Source organism: Arvicanthis niloticus, chromosome 23, assembly GCF_011762505.2.
Source record: "Arvicanthis niloticus isolate mArvNil1 chromosome 23, mArvNil1.pat.X, whole genome shotgun sequence".
NCBI classification, from domain to species: domain Eukaryota; kingdom Metazoa; phylum Chordata; class Mammalia; order Rodentia; family Muridae; genus Arvicanthis; species Arvicanthis niloticus.
In genome coordinates this window covers 31558528-31581167 of record NC_133430.1, presented here as the reverse complement: position 1 = coordinate 31581167, position 22640 = coordinate 31558528, and the positions used below count along the sequence as shown (strand labels likewise).

Genomic DNA, 22640 nt, shown 5'->3' with positions numbered 1-22640 from the left:
GACAAGTCTGTCATAGGCCAGTACCTGGAGGAACCTCTGACTTCTGATACCAGGATTTTTCAATAAGCTTGAGGATAAAAATGCTCCGATATCAGATAGTTGGGGCTGCAGACTCGCGATGTGGCCATTCAGTTAAATGTGCAGAGTGTCTCCACCTTGCTCCCTACACAAAGGCTTTCAAACAAGGACGTGGAGACACAGGTTAGGAGCCCCACACTCTACTCCATCCACGTTCGTTCTCCTCTGGAGGCTCAATTCTATGCAGTTTATCTGCATAGCAGCACTTTGGGCTTCCAGGGACTGTTTTATTTGAAAAGAGTCTTTACAGCTAAAAGAAAACATTTAAGTATCAACAAGCAGCACAAGGAGCAGCTATGGGTGCTGATGCTGTGTATCCAGCACAGGACCTTGCCCTATCCGCTCTTCTTTAAAACGAGGACAGGAAGTTGCAGAATGACACGGGTTTTATACTTCCAGTGAGAACAAACTTTCACTGGGCGTGATAGTGCACACCTTTAATCCCACTGCAAAGGCAGTGGATCTAGGTGAGTTGTAGGCCAGCCAAAGCTACATAGTAAGACCCTGTGTCAAAAAAATTCTCCTCCCTGCTGGTCTGGAAGACTCTGTAACAGTGGGCATAAGAGTATCTGTGTACATGTAACCATGCTTTTAACCTTTACATATGTGTGTGTGTGTTCTTAGACACTACATTATACCATTTTGCATCGTGTAGTATATTTATTTTTAATAAAACTATGTACTTATTCTTGCAGAATTTTATAAATTTATATTTTATACAGTATATAATATTATATATTATGCTTAAAATATATAATATATAGTATATTGATATATAATAATATAATATATAATGATATATATAAAATATATATATACATAAAATATATTTATATGTAATATATAATGTATATATAAATATATATAAGATATTTATATATAATATATATAATGTATATATAAATTTATGTAAGATATATTTATATACAATATATGTAAAATGTATATATAAATATATGTGGAATATATTTTTATATATGTAATATATAAAATGTGTATATATAAATATATTTATATTTTATAGATAAAGCAATCAAGGCTCAGCAAAGGTGTGGTAAATGTATGGAAATGTCTAGAACCCAAAATGGACTTTGAGGATGACAGAGTCACAGGAGTTCAGATGCATAAACAACCTTATATCATGGAAAGACTCCAGAAAGTCTCAGGGGTGAGAGAGTGATGTTTAAAGTTTTGTCAAGAGGATGAATGGAAACATAGGATTTCAAGATACTTATGTCATGAACATGGAAAGACCAGGAGAGGAGGAAGCATAAAGGGATGAGGAAGGCAGAAACACAAAACACATGGAAGGTGGAGAGACCGAAGGACAGCAAGCAATGGTGGGAAAAGTTTTTGTTTTTGTTTGTTTGTTTGTCAGCCTTAAACAAGTTAGACTCATCTGTATTGGGCCCGAGCTGCCCCACTTTTGGCAGCCAAAAATGTTGAGAACCGCACCAGCCCCATGTTCGGATGCCAAAAAATGTTGCGGCCCTCTCCACTCCGCGCTTGGCGGCCACACTGTTTCCCGGCCCAAGCTGCCGCTCCGGTCTGCGGGTCAGGGTTCAGCAAGAGAGAGAGAGTGAGGACAGACTCGAAGAATGGAGACCAGACAGAGTGTGATTCAATCCCGATTATTCTTCAGTCTCTCTTCCTAGTCCAAGTCCCAAGTCTTGAGTTCCTAGTTCCTAGTTGTACTCAATCTGTTCTCTTCCGAGTGTCTAATGTCTACTCCTACTCCTAGTGTCTGAATCTCTGTTACTCCAAATTGTTCTCCTCTCCTGTCTGCCTCTCATCTTTTATATGTCTCACTTTTAAGCCATGCCTTTTGGTCACACCTTTAATCATGCCCTTAGGTCTTGTCTCTAGATCTGATCTCTAAGTCACACCTTTAAGTCACACACCTTTAATCTCACACACCTTTAATTTCACACACCTTTAATCTCACACACCTTTAATCTCACACACCTTTAATCTCACACACCCAAGGAAAGTCCTGGGTATCTAAAGCAAGATGTTATCAGAGTGTGCTCAGCTGGTGTAGGCTATTGTAATCCAAGTCTCATGTCAGGGTCTATGGCTCAAGATGGCTGCAAAGCTGATAGCTGCTTTCTGCTAAAGGTCGGCTCCCAACACATCTGGGAAGAAGAAACCTCAACTGCGAAAATGCCTCTGTCAGACTGACTTGGAGCCAGAACACAGGCAAGTCTGTGAGGCATTTTCTTGATTACTGATTGGTGTGGGAGGGCCTGGCTCACTGTAGGTGGTGCCACCCCTGGAATCCTGGGTTGGATAAGAGATAGACCGAGCAAGCCACAGACAGCAAGCTGGTAACCAGGGTTCCCCTCAGCCTCTGCTTCAGTCCCCCCCACCCGGCTCCTGCCCCAGGTTCCTGCCTTGAGTTCCTAATTAGAAAAACTAATGTAAGAGACGCATGGAGGTGGGACACACAGCCATGCTTAATGAGTATGGTTCTGAAAAGCACAGAACAGAGAAGTCAAGGGGAGGAAGCAATGGCCCTTTAGTACCTAGCATGTGGCAGGCACCCTGCGGAGTGTTTAACACATGCTTAATTCAACAACTCTGTTATCAAAACCTCCTGCTTGGCCCGAACCACCTTAAATAAAATGAAAAGACAGAAAACGCATGCAATCATGTCATGGACAAAAGAGAGACGGATCACGGCATCTAAAGAAAGGATGGGCCCGCAGCTCTGACAGAAAACCCGCAAAAGAGTCAAAGGAAAAGCTCAGAGGGGAAGAAATCCAAGCACGCAGCCTTTGTGTTCAGAAGATGGGCAGATTTAAAAAAAAAAAAAAATGACCCTGCAATGGCACGTCTGAATCCACCAGACCAGCAGAACACTCAAAGTTCAATTACATATGTGTTGTTGAGGCTGCAGACACAGTCACTCTCAGCTGTTGCTGAGCTAGCGACCTGGCTCTGCTGGCTCTCCTCGGCATGGACCAGGTGATGCTGGCTCTCCTGGGCATGGACCTGGCGCTGCTGGTTCTCCTCCGCACTGTGCAGAAAAGCCTCGAGCCTGATGGCCCACCTCTGAGACTGGTCTGCAGATAAACCTGCTTTGGAGTGCTGCTGCTCTCCAGCCCCTAATGGGGGGCTTGTGCTTCCCCTTAGGTGCAAAGGTGGTGACCAATCACTTAAACCCATGACTTCCTGGGTCCTATATTTGGCCAATGGGAACTACCTGAGCAGCCTCCTCACCACCATGACTACAAGGCTGATGGCCCCAATGGGAGGTCACAGACCCGCCCTCTCAAGGTAGGAGGGTTTTGAACATTCCATTCTCAGTCAACTCAAAGCTTGATTTCCTGAGGACCCGTCCTTGGTTAGCTGTTTTTACCCTTCCACTCTGCCTCCCTCTCGTTTTGGAATGCTTCCTCACCTGTCAAGGACCTGTCTGTCCCAAAACACGGTGTTCATATCCAAAATGATGCCAATGTAAGTCTCTTCAGAGCAGCCCTGTTTTGAATTAGCAAAATATTCTGTTCAGAATAGAATCCACAGAGCAGCCTCCAGTAAAGGAGGGGTTAAATAAAGGTGAGATGGCTGTGGGATGAAGTCAGGTGTCCCCATGGCTCTTTCGTGTCAGGAGGGAAACACTTTCCAAGACATACTGAAATGTGGAAACACAACAACCCAAATCCAGTCTCCTGGCTGTTTTGTATAAGCTGTGACCTAACAATGGTCTTTACCTTTTTAAACGGCTGGGAAAATAGTTAAAAGGCTGTTTCTTGACATGAGAAGATGATATAAAATTCAAATGTAACTTTCCGTAAATAAAGCTTCCAAGAGCAGAGCCGCTCACTGGCTATGGCTGGGTTTGCTCTTCAGCGGCCCAGTGAGTAGGTTGCAGAAGCCACATGTCACAGGAAGCTGGAAATATTTACCATGTGGCCTTTTATGGAAGAAGTTTGCTGACTCCTGGTATAAGGGGCATGTAAAGTTATAAAAATACTGAAAATGTAGATCATGCTGTGCACGCTCATAAAGCAGCCTTAGAAGGAACCCCTGGGAAATTAATAATGCTGGCTGCTTCTGTGGGAGGGTCGGGAGTAGGAAGTGGAAACTCAGGTCACCTGGTATAAAGATTTAATGAACACTTTACTCGGTGCAGGGCTCTGGACCAGTAATACACACAGTATGAATCCTTTCATGTAGCCCTCTCTATCGCCTGATCCCCAATTTATATACACAGTCCCCATTTTATAATTGAAAACAAACAAGCCAGAATGTATGGAGGGTTTAACGCCCTGCGGAAGGTTGCAGAACGCATGATACACAGAGGCCAGGTCACTAAACCAGGCCCACTTCCTCCTAAATCCCCTCTCCTTTGCTAATCATTTCCATTTTACAGACGAGAACACTGAGGCCTTGAGAGATGACAAACAGGTTTGGATCCATATTCTGGGGCCTCCTACAACTTCCTTTATGCATTCAGGAAGCATAAAGCATTATGCAGGAATCAGTATGGGGCTGGAGAGATGGCTCTGTAGTCAAAAGTTCATGCTGGTCTGCCAGAGGTCTAAAGTTCTGTCCTAATAACCATACCAGGCAGCTCACAACCACATGTAACTCCAGCTCCAGGGAATGCCACACTCTTCTGGCCTTCTTGGGCACCTGCATACATGTGCATATACACACACACAGAGTCACACACAGTCACACACACAGTCTCTCTCTCTCTCTCTCTCTCTCTCTCTCTCTCTCTCTCTCTCTCTCTCTCTCTCTCACACACACACACACACACACACACACACCAAATAATTTTTTTTTAAAGAAGCGGTTATGCATGCCCATCACTGATTGGGTGCTGGGTCCCAAGGATGGCCGACACTGTCTTTCCTTCTCAGATCCACTGGAAGCTGTGCCAAGTTAGCACCGAGCAAAGGTAAGGAGTCCCAGGAGGAGCCAACATTAGTTTGGAGGCACTCATAGTAGGAGGAGAGGGGGCAGGGCTGGAGGACAGAAGGCTTTGGCTGTGATCTGGGCTAGGAGTGACCAAGGATGGGACCAAGAAGAAGAAGGTTCCAGAGATACTTCAGAAGTGGAGACGTAGAAAATTCCCAGCAAAGGCTTGCACAAAGCAGTGTCTGGGATGGGAGGGTCCAGGAACCCAGATTGCTTTTGTCTTTCTGTCTTTTGAAGCAAAGACCCACGTATCCCAGAGAAGCATGTATCACAGGCTGGCCTTGAGCTTCTGGTGCTGCTGAGAATGGTCCTCTCATGTAGGCCTCTCTATGCTGATTCTCCAGTCTCTAGGTCTCAAATGCTGGGATCACAGACCAGGAGTCCAGATTACAACCCAAAAGAAGTGGGCAGAGGGCTCCATTTGCAGCAGGATGCCGGTTTAGCATCTTAAGCTGAATTCCAGGGCACCTAAATGGCCGGATTCAGGCCAATCAGTGCAGTAGCCACAGTGGAAGAGCATCCTGAAGGTGCAGGGAGAGCTGATCTCACTGGGGGAGAGGATGTAGACTGCGGGCCCCTGCTGAGCTCAGGCACAACCCGGCTAATACCTCCTGACTTACAAGGAAAATCTGCTAATGAACAGCACGGCCTCAGCTTTAAGTGGCATTCCATAAATCCCCCAGCCTTCGGCGCCTGCTACTTCTTGTCTGCTAGAGCACGGCTGAACAAACGAACAAGCAATAAACTAATATTAGTGGAAAAATGTGGCAACAGATCGTCACACTTCACTCAACGGTTCGATCTTTCCATGGGCATGCCTGTGTGTGTGTGTGTGTGTGTGTGTGTGGTGGGGGGGCCACGCGCGTACTTATAGCTGGGTGGGTTTGAGCTTTTTTTTTTTTTCTCACAGACACACAAACAATTGTCATAGTTTCTGCTCATAAAACTGTTTCCAGCTAATTCCAGTCATGCGATTAACTTGTACTAATGGCTTGTAGTATTCCTTGAGACTTCTGTGCACTCTCACACCTCAACAGGTCGACAAACGCAAGATGGAGGAGAGAGAAAAAGAAAGGCAGGGTGGCAGGGAACGTGGACTAGTGTCGTTTCAACCAAGCGGACTACCTTGTAGGTCAAGCATGCTGACCACCTTCACTCTCTTCTGCTGCCTGGAAACCAGACTTATTCCTGGGGTGCCTCGGGGAAGACATGGGAGAAAAAGGTAACCCAAGGGACTGTCCAATGCCCAGGAAATGCCCCTCCCTTTCTATCCAGCATGCCCAAGTGACATTCTTTTTGGGAAATTGACATTCCACTCCCCCTCCAAAGCCCCTCAAGAGCTTTCCACTTTCTTCAGGGCTTAGCAGGACCTCCCAGAGTGGAGCCAGGGACACAGAGTCCCCAGAAGAGCTGAGTCTTACCCTCTGTGACATACACAGACTTAACACATTACTGGGCACCCAGTTGCCGCTCTTAATTATTGATTACATTGAACTTCCAAGTCCTTCATGGTTCCTCCAGCTCTCTCTCCACTGGAGTCATCTGCCCACCCCTGGAAGGGCTCCATTTCTCAGCCAGGGTTGGTATCATCTGGAAGACTTGGCAGGTCATAAGGAACCTAGGTTTCATGAATTCATAACTCAATGTGGCCAAGGTATATCTATGATGCCCTTGGAAGGTGCACAAGCCTGTCAGGCAATGGGAGGTGCACCTTGCCTACTGAGAGTTTACAACCCGGCAGGAGACCTAGTAAATCTGTTGCCACAACAGATGCTGCCCCATTGCCTTCAGGAGGCTAGAGCATGGTTCCGGGACTTGGAGACCAGAATGCAGGCTGGAATTTTGTCCTGTTCATTCTGTAAGTAGAACTTTTGGTGTAGCAAACAATGCAAACACCTCCACATAGCAGTCAAGCAACATGATCCTGCATGGGAACCTTTCGGAAGAACCCAAGAGAGGAAAAGCTGATTGTCACCAGGGCTAGGAAATTCACAGCCAGGTAAGTTGTCCAACCCCAATGCCCCAGGCCTCCTAAGTTGGCCTGGTCCTGAGGCTGGAGCCAGCTTTCCAGAGTTGTGGAATGTGAACTGGAATAGGAAGTGGGAGGGGCAGAAAAGACAGTGAACACACAGGGACAAATACAGACTGCACTCACGGTGATGCTCTATGGGGGACAGGGAATATTGGGATGAGGGGAAACAGGAGGAGTTGTGCAAATAGCTAGCTGGAGGCCTGTCCCTCTATTAGGGAAAGAGGAAAAAAAAAAAAAAAAAAAGCCCTCCAGGGTCCATCAGCCTCTTTCTGGGCCCTACCAGGCTGTGCTGAGTACATCTCAGCATATCTGTTATGTTAATTTATTGAATAGTTATTAAAGTTAGGACATAGATCTTTGATCCAGTTTACAGATCTAGCATAAGAAGCTTGGCAACTTGTCTAAGGCCACACAGCCAATGAGGAACAGAGACAGGTAAACTTTGACATGTAATGCTGTACGAACCCGTGGGTCTGAGCTGTAGAAGACCTTGTCTGGGCCTCATCTTATAGAACTCAACAAAAACTGAGAAGCCTTGAAGAGGTGTTGTGTTATGTCCCCAACCCCAGGAACTAATAAGGTTAGAGAGTGTCTTGTAGGAAGACAGTCATGAGAAACTTCTCTTAGCTGCAGCTGCCCAGGAATGTTCCCTCCCTGGCTTCTTTCCTCTGACGTCTCCTCCAGATTGCTGGGAGCTCTTGGAAGATGGGCCCGAGTCCAAGCCATCCAGCACTCAGTGTTACTTCAAAGCAAAGAAAAAGTGGAGGAGAGACAGAAGGATGAAGGGAAGGACAGAAGGCAAGCAGGCTATGCCTGAACAAGATCCTTGTCAGCTTCTGCTCAAAGCTCATCCCCCCCCCCCTTTTTTTAAAGCATCCTCTCCTCCAACTGGCCTGAAAAATCTTTTTGTTTTGTTTTTTGTTTTTTTCCGAGACAGGGTTTCTCTGTATAGCCCTGGCTGTCCTGGAACTCACTCTGTAGACCAGGCTGGCCTCAAACTCAGAAATCCTCCTCCCTCTGCCTCCCAAGTGCTAGGATTAAAGGTGTGCGCCACCACTGCCCAGCAGGCCTGAAAAATCTACCCAGGATACACAGAATGCATGGTAGAGGGGTGACTAGAGTTGGTTCACACTAGGGCTTACTTAGTTGGAGCTATCTTTTGGGAGATGAAACTGTGGGAGCAACTCCCTTTCAAGATGGGTTGTTACAGGGCAGACATGTGGCAATCAAGGATCAAAGGTACAGACAGACAGACATGTTGATGGAGACCTGGCCAAGGCCTGGGCCTCCCTCAGCTACTGGAACAGGATATTTGCTTACACTCAAAGATCAATGTTCTCCGATCCCAGCGCAGGAAGCCAGATGAGCTGAGATTGTCTGAGAGCCTCTCTTCCTCTGGCTATCTGCTGTCTCAGGCTGGGTGGCTGAGGTGAGGTGGCACTCTCTAAGAGCCACAATTCTCCCTACAGAATCCATCTTGATCAAATACAGTCGTTCTACTACAACACAGTGTGGATTTCCACAGTTTCATGGTCAGTTGCAACTAAAAGGTTGGACTCTAGTCTGAAAATATTAAGTGGGAAATTCCAGAAACAATGTGTACATTTCCAAGGAACGCGATGAACCTCTCCCCACCTGTTCTGTACTTGCCAGAGTGTGAGATGTCCTTCTATCCAGTGTCTATATCCTATAGCTGCTATCTTCCAGTAAGCCATGTAGTAGCTCTTTTGGTTGTCAGATTACACAAGATGGTTACCACAGTGTTTAAATGATGCTTCATTTTTGTTTTTGTTTTTGTTTTTCGAGACAGCATTTCTCTGTGTAGCCCTGGCTGTCCTGGAACTCACTCTGTAGACCAGGATGGCCTCAAACTCAGAAATCTGCCTGCCTCTGCCTCCCAAGTGCTGGGATTAAAGGCATGCGCCACCACCGCCTGGCGATGCTTCATTTTCTTAATCCCAGCCATGGCAGGTAAGAGTGTGTGCTGGCAATTCATAGGTGACAAAGAGAAGCCATAAAGACAGGGAGATGTCTCGGTCTGTTAAAGTGCTTGCCATCCAAGTGTATGCCCCCGATCACATGTAAAAAAGTGAGGTAAGGAGGGTGCTGTGCTCACTTAAGCCCAGTACCGAGGACGCAGAGACAGGAAGATCCCTGGAGGTTTGCTGGCCAGCCAGCCTGATCAAATGGGTGAGCCCTGTGTCCTAGTGAGAGACTCTGTCCCCAAAACCAAGGAGGATAGTCCCTGAGAGGTCACAGCCAAGGTTGTCCACACACATATGTACACAGATGCACCCTCCAACACATACATATACAAAAATATAAAAGAGAGAAACCATAGATGCTGAGTGAAAGCTGAACACTGTTGATTTAATGAGCAAAAATAAAATAAATAAATAAAATCTCTGCTGAAGTTGCTAAGATCTACAAAGCATCTATCCTTGAGACTACAAAGAGAAGAAAAATATTAGTATTCTTTTTGCTGTCACATCTCAGACTGCAAAAAGCATAGACCCAAGGAAGAGGCCCTGGAAGGGTACAGCCTCTCTGGCAATTCAGAGGACCCCACCTCGCCCTCGGATCCAGATTCCTTCAAGTTGCTGTGATGTAACCCAGGGCACATGGGTGGACAAGTGAGGCTGTGGTCAGAGCAGAGGCGCCAGCAGGAAAGCGCTGTGTGGGCAATCAGCCGGGAGCTCCAGAGGTTTTGATTTATAATCTTTGTTTTGCAAGGCTCGGGGATTTTTCCCCTTCAAGAAGCACTCAACTTCCTTGAATTTTAGACCTTTCACAAATATTTTCTTAGGAGAGAATGAGAAGAAGAAAAGCTCCACCAAATGCCTGCCGCAGCTACTCACTTCCACCGTGAATCACAAACACAAAACCACAGCTTGGCCGCTCACCGGGGAACTGCGCATTTTCACAGTTCATCACTGGGGATCATTTAGCAATGTCACTGTCATCTGCAGACAGACAGGTGGACCCATACACAGACATGCCTGTGGGTCTGGAAGGTAGGCATCTTACAATAGGATTTGCATACCACCCCTGCACTCTAATTTATTTCTAGGAAATTACCCTGCTCAGTTTAGGTCTCTCCCTTAGGCACTCCCTTGAGGTGGAGTTCACGATTGTGTGTGTGTGTGTGTCTGTGTCTGTCTTTTACTGTGTGTCTGTGTGTCTGTGTCTGTCTTTTACTGTGTGTCTGTGTCTCTGTCTGTCTGTCTTTGTCTATTTGTGTGTCTGTGACTGTCTGTATGTCTGTCTGTATCTGTGTGTGTCTGTGTCTGTCTTTGACTGTCTGTGTCTGTATGTCTGTCTGTGTCTGTCTTTGACTGTCTGTGTCTGTATGTCTGTCTATGTCTGTTTGTCTGTGTGTCTGTCTGTGTCTGTCTGTCTTTGACTATGTCTGTTTGTCTGTGTGTCTGTGTCTTTCTATGTCTGTTTGTCTGTGTCTGTCTGTCTGTCTGTCTGTCTGTCTGTGTCTGTTTATGTGCAACTGATGCACTGTGGCTGTGTCAGCTGGGAAACAGTGCTGATCTCACCCATGAGTACCACCCATAGAAACAAGTGCGTATTTTAGAACTGAGTATGGGTGTCTTATCCTAACACCACTGGACTCTGATGAAGCAAGATTTCACCTGGGAAGCGCTCCTTGGCTTTTCTGGCAGTGCCCAGTGAACGAACTGATGGCAGATTTACAGATTGAGTAACTGGAAAAACTACTGGGCCCATAAATCAGAAACTTCCTCCACACGCCTGGCAAGAGGTGAAATCTGATATAGCTGTGAGAGCCTGGAGCTCAAAAGGAGTCTGGGAAACCCCCACCAAGCAGTCTCCTGAGGCATCAACTCCCTGCCACTCTCCACCCGGGCCTGGTCACACCATACACCCCTAGGGCTTTGGCCTTCTTTCCTTCCCTCTTGCCTCCTTGTTCCTTAACCTCTTCTTTCCAAATGAAAATCCTGGAGGTCTTCAGCCCACCAAGTGCAAGTGTGTTTTTTGTTAATGAGGGTTACCCTCAGTTCTCTCACTGTAGACTGACACCCAGCTTGCTCACAGGACACAGGCTGCTCTGTGAGCTGGAGGCTTATCTACCTACCTGCCTGGGTGGCCCCAGAGATCCCTGGAGGCTTCACCCTGGATATTACCCAATGGGGAATTCCAGGAAGAGATCAGAGAGCAGGAGGCCCCATACGTGGAGGTCCCCTCTTCTCACAGCCTCACAGAGAAGCACTGTAGGCTAGCCCCTGGGGGGCAGCCTGGTCCTGCAGCTATGCTACTGTGTGGATCCTAGCAACTGCCTCTTGTCCCTTAAAAGGAGCTACTCACACTGTTACTGAGTTCCACCGCCCTCATTTTCCCCTCCCCTGCCCACACTTACAAACAGAGTTTTTATTAAACTGTCCCCACAGAGCTCCCTCTGCTTTGCCGCTGGAACTCAGATCCAAACATGAAACACTTCTGGCTGTGGAGTGCTGCACCCGGAACCCTGTGGCTCAGCACTTTCTCCTGGGTCTGTCGTCTTTCAACCCATAGACCTGTGCGGTCAAGCATTAATGGAAGCCGTATATTACACTGAGCCTCTGAGAAATGAAAAAAAAAAAAAAAAATGCCTACCACATCCCACAGCTGAGTCCTATGAAACTGTGCTCTGTCTGACTTACGAGGCTCACTCACAACCCCTGGGCCTTCTCGTGCCCAGGGCTGGGTTAGATGGAACCCATAAAGCACCTAGCTTCCTCATTAAGACTCCAACGAGAGTAGCTTAAAACAACAGCCATTCTACATTCAAAAGACCCACAGGTTCAATCCTGCTTTGCCACAGCCCTAAGGTTCAACCCTTATCCTAATGCCACACATAATGCCAACCTCCCGGTAACCACCACACCACAGTTAAACTGCAATAACATCACCCTAACCAGAGCCCTGGCCCTTCCAGCCTTACCCTGAACATCCACAGAAATGTAGACTCTCTAGTAAGGTGCAAGGAACTCTGGGGACCCTCCTTACCCTTTGCTCCTGGGAGTTGCCGCCCTTGTCCCCATTTATACTCCAAAGGCATAATTAACCAAACGACATCCACAGTTTAGCTATCATTAAGTTGCAGGCTTTCATGCAGGGGTCACAGGAGGATTAACTAGCCCTGGAGCACTGTATCTGAAACATGGTGGGTATGCAGAAAGTCTGGGTGGTGCTGCTGGCCCTCACCACTGAGCTGCAGGCTGTGGGCAGGTAGGAAGCCAGTAGCTCAACTATTTGTAAAGGGCTGGGGCTGGGACTAGCCCAGGAAGCGTCCCTGTAGTTTGTATCTGAACTATCTCCCTACAACCTGTGGGGTAGAGGCTTGATCCCCAGGGTGGTGCTATTTGGGGTTGGTAGTAATTTTAGGAAAGGACGGGGGTGGGGTGGGGTGGGGGGGTGGGGGGAGGCTAGTGAGAGGTGAGGAGGTAGCTAGTGAGAGGTCCTTCGGTCACTGGTAGGAGGAGCTATAGCCTCAAAGGGGATTTGGGACCATGGTATCTTCCTCTTCATCTTTTCACTTCATGAAGTGAGCATCTCACTTCTCCACACGTTCTCTCTGGCTCGGCAATCAGAGGTCTGAAGCAATGGGTCTGCTCAATCTTGGACTAGAACTTTCAAAACTACGAGTCCAAAATAAACCGTTTCTCCTTATAAGTTAATCACCTCAGGTATTTTATTATAGTGATGGAGAACTTGATATAGTTCTGAAAGCTGGGGGCCTGATAATCCTCAGCTCTGAGAGGTCTTTAGAAAAGAGAAATACCCAGATTCCATCAGAAATTTGGGGGTCTCTTTGGACCAGATATCCTCATTTGGACTCACAGGTGGGGGAAAGGAAGAGGGGATTATGGGAAGTAAAACCTGACTGGCTGTTTCCTGATGGAGCAGTGGGATTCTAGAGGACCCCGGCCCCTGCTCTCCTGAGTGAGTTGAGGTTTGTCTCAGCAACACAGACATGTCTGCTTTGTGCCAAGCATAGCAGGAGGAGATTCACTGGCTCTCCCACATAGGAGAAGAAAGACACTAGCCTCTACCTTCCTCAAAACTGCGCCCTGAACCCCTAGCTCTAGGCTCAAAGATGGATTGCATGCCCTGGACTACATCTGGTTTTCACTGTCATTCTGGCTGATCTGGAACTCACTATAATGGACCAAGCCGGCCTGGAGCTAACAGAGAGCCACCTGCCTCTGCCTCCCAAGTCCTGGGATAAAAAATGTGCACCAACTGACAAGCCCAGTCTTTTTATAATTTATCCAAGTGCATCCCAAGGCCAGCCCTGCCCTGCCCAGAGCCTAGACTCTGTAAGTCTCAGATATTTTTGTTAGCTGTGCATATGCTAACTCTACAAAGACCCAGAAATTCTTACCCCTTTTTGGGAAGTCTCCCTGGAGAAAACTATCTTGAAGCAGCATGCTTTGTATGCTTTGAAATGGGAGACAGAGCCTTCCCTTTTCACCTCTCCTGGAAGAAGCCATATCTAGAATCACACATCTGTTGCATTAGGCCGCAGGCTGTACAACTTGGCCTGGTCACTCTGGGCATTTCTGCTGGTCAGAGACATGCTAGAGTAGTAGGGAGGGGAAGGGGAGGGGGCAAAGGACTCCCTATAAACCTTAGGTGACCTTTCTACAGTTCCAGAACTGCCCCCCAGCAAACAGCCAGAAAGGGGACACAGGAGGGAGGTAAAGAAAGTTCTCAGCTGAGATTTGAGAGAGAGGCTCTTCAGAGCAGTAAGTAGTTGTACCTGGGAAACCGAAACATTTCCACTGATTTGGCTTCTCCTGTGTGGGTGGTAACAATAATCGTACTGTAAATATTGTACCCCCAAGCCAGCTAAAGCTACCCCTAGTGGATTTGTTGGTTGCACTCCTTTGGGTTGCTGTATCTGAGCCCTTATTTTGTTCAGAACAAGTCTATATGAGTCTCCCCCTCACTCTTCCCACCCTTACACACACACAAACACACCCCACACGCTTTTCTGTTCTCTACCTAAATCCTGGCAAAAAGAACCTGCCCACTGATGGCTAACATACTAACCACTAGAATCAGATACCACACCACACCAAGTACCCTACTTAGCTGATCTCATTTCCTCCTTCTGGTGATCCCATCAGACGGAAGCTACTGGCTCAGAGAGATTAGGATGTGCACTAATGTCACACAGATGCTGAGCGCAAACTCAGAACACGAGCCAAAGATTTGTGAATCCAAAACCCACGCGCTGAGCGGTGGTTCTGAACTGTGGTCCACAGAGCAGCAGCCTGGGCTAATATCACCTGGGACCACAGAAGAGATGCTCCCTCCAGACTGGGGGTCGAAGGCTGTGCATTGACAAAAGTTCCCAGGAATCAGCTTTAAGGTTAGATCCTGGGCTAAAGCAGTTCCCCATAGCCCACTTGTCTCCTGTAACCAGCCTTGACTCCCGAAGCCCTTGTTCAGTTGCTTTGTAGGTGGGCAGGCCTTCTGGCCAGTCTAAGTGCAGAAGCCCGAACCCAGTGCTTGAGAGGTTCTCCAGGCCTTTCGGCCAGCAACATCAAGGCATGTTGATCTCCACGAACATCCTGCCTGCTGCACACCCTCCCCGCAACTTCCTCTGATACACACATCCTAGCCTCTGCCTGTTGCTCTTCTGAAAGAGCTTTGCCCATTACAATCCCTGCAGTGCTTTCTCCCCAGACATCTCCCCTCCTTCCCTGTCCTAGAATGTCCTCTCTGTCATGTCACTGCTTTGTCTGTCTGGTCAGACATGGCCTGTCCAAACCGCTATCAGGCCAGAGGCCAGAAGCTGCTTGGGAAACCTGGCCAGTCTCACAGGAAATGTTTAGCACTACCAGGCATGCAGAATTTGGCTTCTCAAAGCAAAACACAGCTGGGTGGACAGCGGCCGACAGTGGGGTGCTTATTCTCTCCCAGATTTCATGCATGAAGGCCTCAGGGCAGACTGTGATGGGACTGGCCTAGACACTCCAGTACATTAAGGACATCACAGTAGACTCTGGCCTGAGAGCCTGTGAGAGTCTGGAGGATGGCCTCACTATGGACTTGACCCAGGACCTTGGCCTCTGATAACTTCTGTACCACCAACAATATCCCTAGGACATAAAACATACACAACTTAAGACTCACCTTGCAGTCATTCATTTACAGATTGGTGGAGCACCTATAGTGTGTCAGGCATGGAGTTAGATGTTCGGGACAGTGTGTTCATGCCCTTACTCTCATCGTGTTCCTGGTTCAAGGAACGGCCTATCTGGAGGAAGACTGAAAAGCTGTACTGAGGGAAGCAAGGTTGGTTGCAACATTTCAGAAAGAACTCCCTAAGTGGATGCAAATGGAAAAACCAACCTAAAAAACTCAGAGCAAACAGTTTTTCCCTAGAAAGGAACCAGTTTACCAAGTTCAGATTTCCCATCCTAAGCTAGAAAAAAGTCTAGCCAGATTTAGGTGCAGGGGGAGGGGAGCAAGCAGGGCAGGGATTGCTACCTGCCCCTCCCCTCACTCATTTTATACTATTCACTTTTCCCACAGGTACCTCCTCCTCCCTCCAAGAAGAGAAGCTTGGTAGTGAGTGGACAGAATGGGGCTCTCTCTCTCTCTCTCTCTCTCTCTCTCTCTCTCTCTCTCTCTCTGTCTCTCTCTGTCTCTGTCTCATCTGTGTGTGCATGCGTGTGTGTCTCTCTATGTGTGTCTGTGTGTGTGTCTGTATGTCTCTGTGTGTGTCTGTGTGTGTGTCTCTGTGTGTGTCTATATGTCTCTGTGTGTGTGTGTGTCTTTGTGTGTGTCTCTGTGTGTCTCTGTGTGTGTCTATATGTCTCTCTGTGTGTGTGTGTCTTTGTGTGTGTCTGTGTGTGTCTGTGTGTGTGAAGGACCATACCAACGCCATAGAGAACACTGGGGAGGAAGGAGAGTGAGAGGAGTTGGGGGAGCTGTGACAGGGATAAGGATAACGTGGGGTTTGTAGAGAACTGGTATTTCCAGTGCTGCAATCCTCACAGACCCATGACACAGGTGTTAGCTTTGTCACCTCCTTACTGATAAGGAACTGTCCCATAGCACCCTCCCCACCCCCAGGAGGAGACTTACCTAGACGGAGGTGGTGGTGGTGGTACCAGCGGCTGTATTCTGGTCACTAGACTTCCTCTGGCCTCGCTACCCCTGTGAGGGCCCGGTGCTCCCTCCACTGAGCGTCTGGGCACAGGCCTGGCATTCTGAGGGTCAAATTCCTCCTCAGGGATGACCTCCTCACAGTGTGCCCCACGGAAGCCAGAACGACAGATGCAGAGCTGGGGCCTGCTGCAGGAGCCCCGGTTCTGACAGGGAGGCTGGCACACAGCTGAGGGAACAGAGAGAGAGAGAAATGATCGTAGGGACAAGTCCTGTGAGGTCATGAGTTATCAACTACACCCTAGGGGCTTCTGTCCCAGGGAAAGGGCCTTGCCCACCCCCTCATGGACATGGGAAGCCCACCACCTAGCCTCAGGAGGCTTCTACGGCCATTTTTCTTCCTGTTACCCACAGGTCTCCAGGATGATACACTTTCAGTTTCGAACAAGAGTTGTGGTGTGGGCTCTTACCACATCACCAGAAAGGCACACCAGAAGGGGAAGACACCCACTCCTATTGTGTAATAGAAACACCAATTACAGAATTTTATTCATGTCCTCTGGTAGCTTCAGAACTTCAAAATAAAGATTATTACTGAGTAGATTATCAATAAACATTGAGTGAATGAATGAATGAATGAATGATGTCTTTATGGGAAAGGTTCAACATTAGCCTACGAGCCAGTAGTTTGTGTCACTTGTGAGCTAAACAGCTTAGACCTTTTCTCAGGTGAATCATGAGGGTGGGCTGAGGAGACTGGGAGAACCTAAGGGCCCTTCAAGATAGCACACCATATCAGTTTATATCCTCTGATAGCCCCTATTCCTAATTCTCAGCTCAGCAAGGTAGAATTCTGGCTTGGACATTGGGATGATTCTGTTCAGCAAGTCCTAGTCTATCTTAGAAACAGAGTGGAGGCAGAAACTGGCTTGCAGCATCCTCTAAGTGAGTTCTCGGCCTATGGGTCTGGACCCCTTTGGAGGCTGAACAATCCTTTCAGAGAGGTTGCCTAAGACCACTGGAAAATGTAACTGTTTTCATTATGATTCATAACTATCAAAATTACAGTTATGAGGTAGCAACAAAATAGTGTTACGGTTGTGGTCGGCACAGCATGAGGAACTGTATCCAAGGGCACAGCATTAGGAAGGGTGAGAGCCACTGTAGTACGCCTTCACCATGAGCCAGTCCTCTTGGATCTGGCTTCTCTCTTCACTGGTCTTTACTACTTTACCAAGTCCAGAGACACGCCCAGTAATCTGCAGCCACCCGGAATCCCCACAGAGGCCCACGTTGGGATGTGAAGAAGCCAGGCCTCCTCCTCCCTGAACCTCTGTGGAGAACAGGGTTGACCATGGGTTTTCGTGTTGTGCCTCTCCGTCCCTGCTTGAACAGTCAGCCCTTAGGAGTGCAATCAGTTTAGCTCCTAGCATACAAAGCACAGTCATTATCTCTCTTTAGCTACCCTCCGGTAGGTGCCGATATAGCACGATCTTATTTAATCCTCCATACAGTCCTTTGTAGCAGGTACGCTTATCATTTCTATTTTACCCACAATGCCTCTGAATGTCAGAGAGATTAAGAGACTTGCCTGAGGTCACCTAGCTAGATAATGGAGCTAGCACTCGAATCTTCGCCTAAACAGCCCATCCTTATGCTTCCCCACCAACTCCCAGCATGACTTGCGTGGCTCTATTTCCTACCACCTCTGAGTCCAGTCTTGGAGCTGATGATAAGACAAAAGGATCTGTTGGCTTCAAACTATGCACCAAAGGGGACGTTGGAAACCCAGGCCTGGGGATACAGTACATCCAAGGTTGGCCCAGGTTGGCCCAGGTTGGCCCAGGTTGGCCCAGGTTGGCCCAGGTTGGCCCTGGTGGGTAATGGAGGTTCCAGGTCTCTTTGCCCTTCTAAAGTCACATGGTAAAATTCAAATTACGAGGGAAGATGTGTGCCAGCCAGCTCCTGCACCTGCTTTGATAAGTATTCATAGAGCACTCACAAGGTCTGAGATGTGATAGAAAATGTCTCTCGTACACTTATGCCGAAAGGACACATAGATCCATAGAACAAGTGTGATGTGGGTCAGAGCCTATTGCCCAGGCTAGATAGAGTGATAGTTAGGGAAAGTTTCCTGAAGTAAGTGGTGCTGACCAGTCGTTCAAAGGATGAGATGATTGGAAATCCTCCCAGCAACGGTATTCAGGGGCCAGGCTGCCGGATCAGTGGGTAGTAAGGAGGGTGTCTTAGTCTGAGTTTTATTGCTGTGAAGAGACATCGTGACCAAGGTAACTCTTGGAAAGGCAAACATTTAAACAGTTTCACAAGTTCAGTCCATTATCATCATGGCAGGAAGCATGGCAGCTGCAGGCAGACATGGTGCTGGAGAAGGAGCTGAGAGTTCTACATCTTGATCCACAAGCAGCAAGAAACTGTCTTCTACAGTCAGCCAGGAGGAGGCGCTCTTCCTCACTGGGTGGAGCCTGAGTACCAGGAGACCTCAAAGCCTGCCTACACAGTGAGGCACTTCCTCCAACAAGATCAAACTTCCCTCAATAAGGCCACACCTCCTAATAGTACCACTCCCTATGGCCGAGCATTCAAAGAAATAAATCTATGGGGATCAGACCTATTCAAACCACCACAGGGATTAGCAGTGAAACAACTAAAGGCTTCTGAACAGGAGCTAGATCCTAAGGTGAAGGTATCTTGGTGCCTCAGTGTCCCTTCCTGTCAGGTCCGTGACCCCCATGTAAGCAGATAATTCCAGAGAATTGTAAATCAAACCTTCCCCAAGCACAAACTGCTACCACAGATTTTGGCCTAGCCATCATCCATCTGCCCAAATATAACTAGCTGCCACATGAGCACCTGGCCAGGCCCTCATCACCACATCTCAGCCACAGACACTCTCTGCTAGGGCCAGCTCAGCAGGCAAACACTGAGGAAGGCAGATACACCCTGGGTGCATCTTGAGTCTGGTTTTCACTTAGGAATGGAGAAGTCGTGTGGACCCACTCCTCCCATCCAGCAGAGCCCCAAAGCCTGATTGTGCATGAGAGGAGGGTCCTGCAGCTCAACCTCTGACCCCTGCCTCAAAGGTGGCTTTTGATGTAAGATGGCTTAACTTCTACCCTCCCCTGCTCTTCTGAGTCTCAAGGATGACGCATCTTTGTTGTAAACAATAACATCTTTCACTCTCTGGAAATCTGAGCCGCCCAGCCCTGCGAGCTAAGCCTCTGTGCCTCTTTCCACCTCTCAGTTCTGGTCCTGCCTTCTTCGCCAAGGTTGTCTTGACAACACTGAGGATACAGAGCTAAGAGAGAGCAGGCTACAGAGGAAGCCCCACTGGTGGGGGTCCTAACGTTGCTAGAAGGGCTTTTCTCAACCAGGAATTCCATTCTCCGTGGAGGTGTTTGATTGGTCCAACGAACAGCTCATGGGGAATGGGCGATCAGGAGGGAAGCTGGATATATCATTTCCTCTGTCTATTATATCATCATAAATAAAAGTCATAAGCCTTCCAGAGCAGCCAGCTGTGTTGATAGATAAACACCTTTCTGGGAAGGTGACCTTTCCCAGCTGGCTGAGGCAGACCTTCTGTGTAGGGAAGGTCTGAGCTTTTCACTAGCCCTCATCTGCCTGTCTCCTATGGTTTCCATAAGTCTTGTAATATACTGTAGTGTCTGGTTTGTTCTGAGCCAATCACATATATTATGAGACTGGATCATGAACTCCTCTTTCCTATAAAGGCACCCTTAAACAATCCACAACAGTGGCTTCAATTGCCTATGTAAGAAAAGGAAAGTTCTGACAGTTTTTACTCTGTGTGTGTGTGTGTGTGTGTACATGTGCGTGCACGTACGGGCATGCATGCGTGCATGCGCACGTGCACTACATGTTCTTTTAGATTTTCTTTGGGCATGTGTGCATGAGTCCACATGTGGGTGGGTGCACACGTGTGTACTGGTATGTGCATGTGGAAGCCAGAGGTTGGCAATGGGTGTCTTCCTTGATCACATTCTACCTTAGAATGAAGCAGAGTTTCTTACCACTAAAACCTAGAGTGAGCTGGCTAGGATAACTCGCCAGCATGTTCCAGATAGCCCACGTGTCTGATGCATGGGATTGCATGCAGGCTGTCAGAATGACCCTGCATTTATGCTGGTGCTGGGGACTAAGCTCTGCTCCTCATGTTACACAGCTAGCACTTTCTCCTCAACTCATTGCCCCGGCCCCTAAAATGGTGTCATTAAAGGTGGCAGCATATGGCAGTTCTTTTTTAATTCCCCTAATTCACTCTGTTTGAAAAAAATAAAAATCTGGTCATTTCCCGCCGGCTCTTTCCTTTCTCTTGTATTTATGTTTAGTGTGTATGTATATGGTATGGTGGGGGTGCAAGTATGGAGGTCAAAGGACAACTTTGCAGAATCGGTTCTCTTTCTTTACTTGGGTTCTGGGGATCAAACTCAGGTCATCAGGCTTGTGTGGCAAGTGCCTTTACAGCTGAGCCACCTTGCAGGCCTTTTTGATATTGTACCAGTGCATGAAATCTAGTGTCACGGTGAGAGCTGGGAGCGATGAGTGTGTTTAAAGGAAACGGGCGAGAAATAGATGAGCCCAGATTTCAAAATGTATCAAAAGCAAAAGCCAGTGCAGAATCCCTGGCTGATAGCAGGGGCGGTTTTACAAGCAGCAAAAAGCAAAATGCTAATCACCAAAAGAGAAACAGCTCCAGGCCGGGCTGTGACAGCTGAGGAGGAAAACCCCAACCTTGGTGGACTTTTTGTTGTTGTTATTGTTGTTTTGTTTTTGTTTTTCCAGACAAGGTTTCAATGGTTAGCCCTGGCTGTCCTGCTACTCACTCCTTAGACTAGGCTGGCCTCAAACTCAGAGATCCTCCTGCCTCTGCCTCCCAAATGCTAGGATTAAAGGTGTGTGCCACCACTGTCTAATTGTGGATTTTTCTACAAACCTCTAACATCCAATTTTGCTTCTTGTGGAAAGATTACAATTTGCGTTAAAGAAACTAGCCCTGTGTGAGTTCTAAGACTCTAGCGGTTCTTTGGTTAATTACTGGTGGAGAGTTAGTTACCAGCACAGTCGCCTGTGCCCTCTGGAGGTTGATTCACTAGAAGGAGAGCACATCACGCCTCTCCTAGTTGGAGGGCAGCACTTGCGTAGCCAGAGGCTGTGCCTTCTCTAGCCATTCATAATTTGGACTCTTCTGGAACCCGGCCCTTTCCACCTTCCCCTGGCCCTCTCCACTCAACATTAGGTAGTAGTTCAGCTCTCTACAGAGTTAGCAGGATGCCAAAAAGAGGGAAAGAAGCAAAACCTCCTGAAATTACTTTGAAAGCAGGAAATGGATGGAAACATTGTTCCTGGACACCCCCACCCTTTTGGCTGTGCCCCTAGAACCTTCATTCTGCTCCAACAGTTGGGCAAAGATATACTCTGTCTTTCCACACAAAACACCTACTTTTGGAAGGAGATTAAACTCAGAATGGGCAGGCCTGGGGGAAGGTTCTAGAAACGGCTCTCACAGTATAAACAGATGCTACCCCTCTTCAGGTCCCCGGTAATCAGCTACTTGTTAGTAGAAATGTCAGGAAGTTAGGGGTCAAACAGTTAAAATTTAAGCCAGTTCAGCCATCCCTGACCTCGAGACCTTGGGTACTTCTCACCTCTCTGAGACACTTCACTCCACCCGTAGTCTTGTTCAGCAAACAGACTGCTGGTTCCCTCTCTGTACACACACACATATCCTGCCAGAGGACACCTTCTGCGCTCTCTAAAACCGCCTGTCCAACGTAATTCAGTGCCATAGCCTCGAGCTGTGTGCGGTTATTTAAGTGCAAATGGGTTGGATTGAGATGTAATAAAATTTAAAACTCAGCTCCTCATTCTCATTAGCCACATTTCAAGTGTTTACTAGTCACATGTGGCTTGTGGTGACCGTATTGGATGGCAAAACTTAGAACATTTTCATCATACTGAACAGCCTAGTAGACAGCACACAAAGCTTAAAACCAGCAATGGGGAAGAGGCAAGATGGCTTTTGAACTCCTTAGCCACACCCCATTCCTATTCGCCAGGTTTAGGCTCATGTGTAGGACCCCCGTACAGCAGTAGAGAGCCCCCCCCCCTTCACACCTGCACAGCCCCAGATAAAAGTTCTTGTCCTCGTTTCTTTCTTCTGGACCCCGAAGCATCTTCCTTTTCTCTCTACAGCCTGTGAGGTGAGGCATCATCTTTAAGTTAAAGCTCTACCTCAGCCAAGCTCTCAGCCTTTCCTGGACTCTGCTTCCAGGGACTCTAACAACCTGCCCCTGTGCTACCTGAAGACTTTACAGATCTGATTGTTTACGACCATTCACAGCATTGCCCCAGACCCTCTCTGAACACCTCACCTTTAGAATGTGTTTATGGGGTTGGGGGCAACACCTTGGGTCTAAAGGCAGAGACCCTA

General features: G+C 47.7%; 1 protein-coding gene across 3 annotated transcripts in view; it reads right to left on the bottom strand.

The window, feature by feature from the left end:
* Ltbp2 (latent transforming growth factor beta binding protein 2) overlaps positions 1-22640 on the bottom strand; it is a 94123-nt gene that overhangs the window by 57597 nt on the left and 13886 nt on the right. For all 3 annotated transcript variants that reach the window (XM_076921662.1, XM_076921661.1, XM_076921663.1), the window contains exon 3: positions 16148-16397. In XM_076921662.1, the coding sequence (XP_076777777.1) occupies positions 16148-16397 (250 nt within the window). The remainder of the gene's footprint in view (positions 1-16147; positions 16398-22640) is intronic.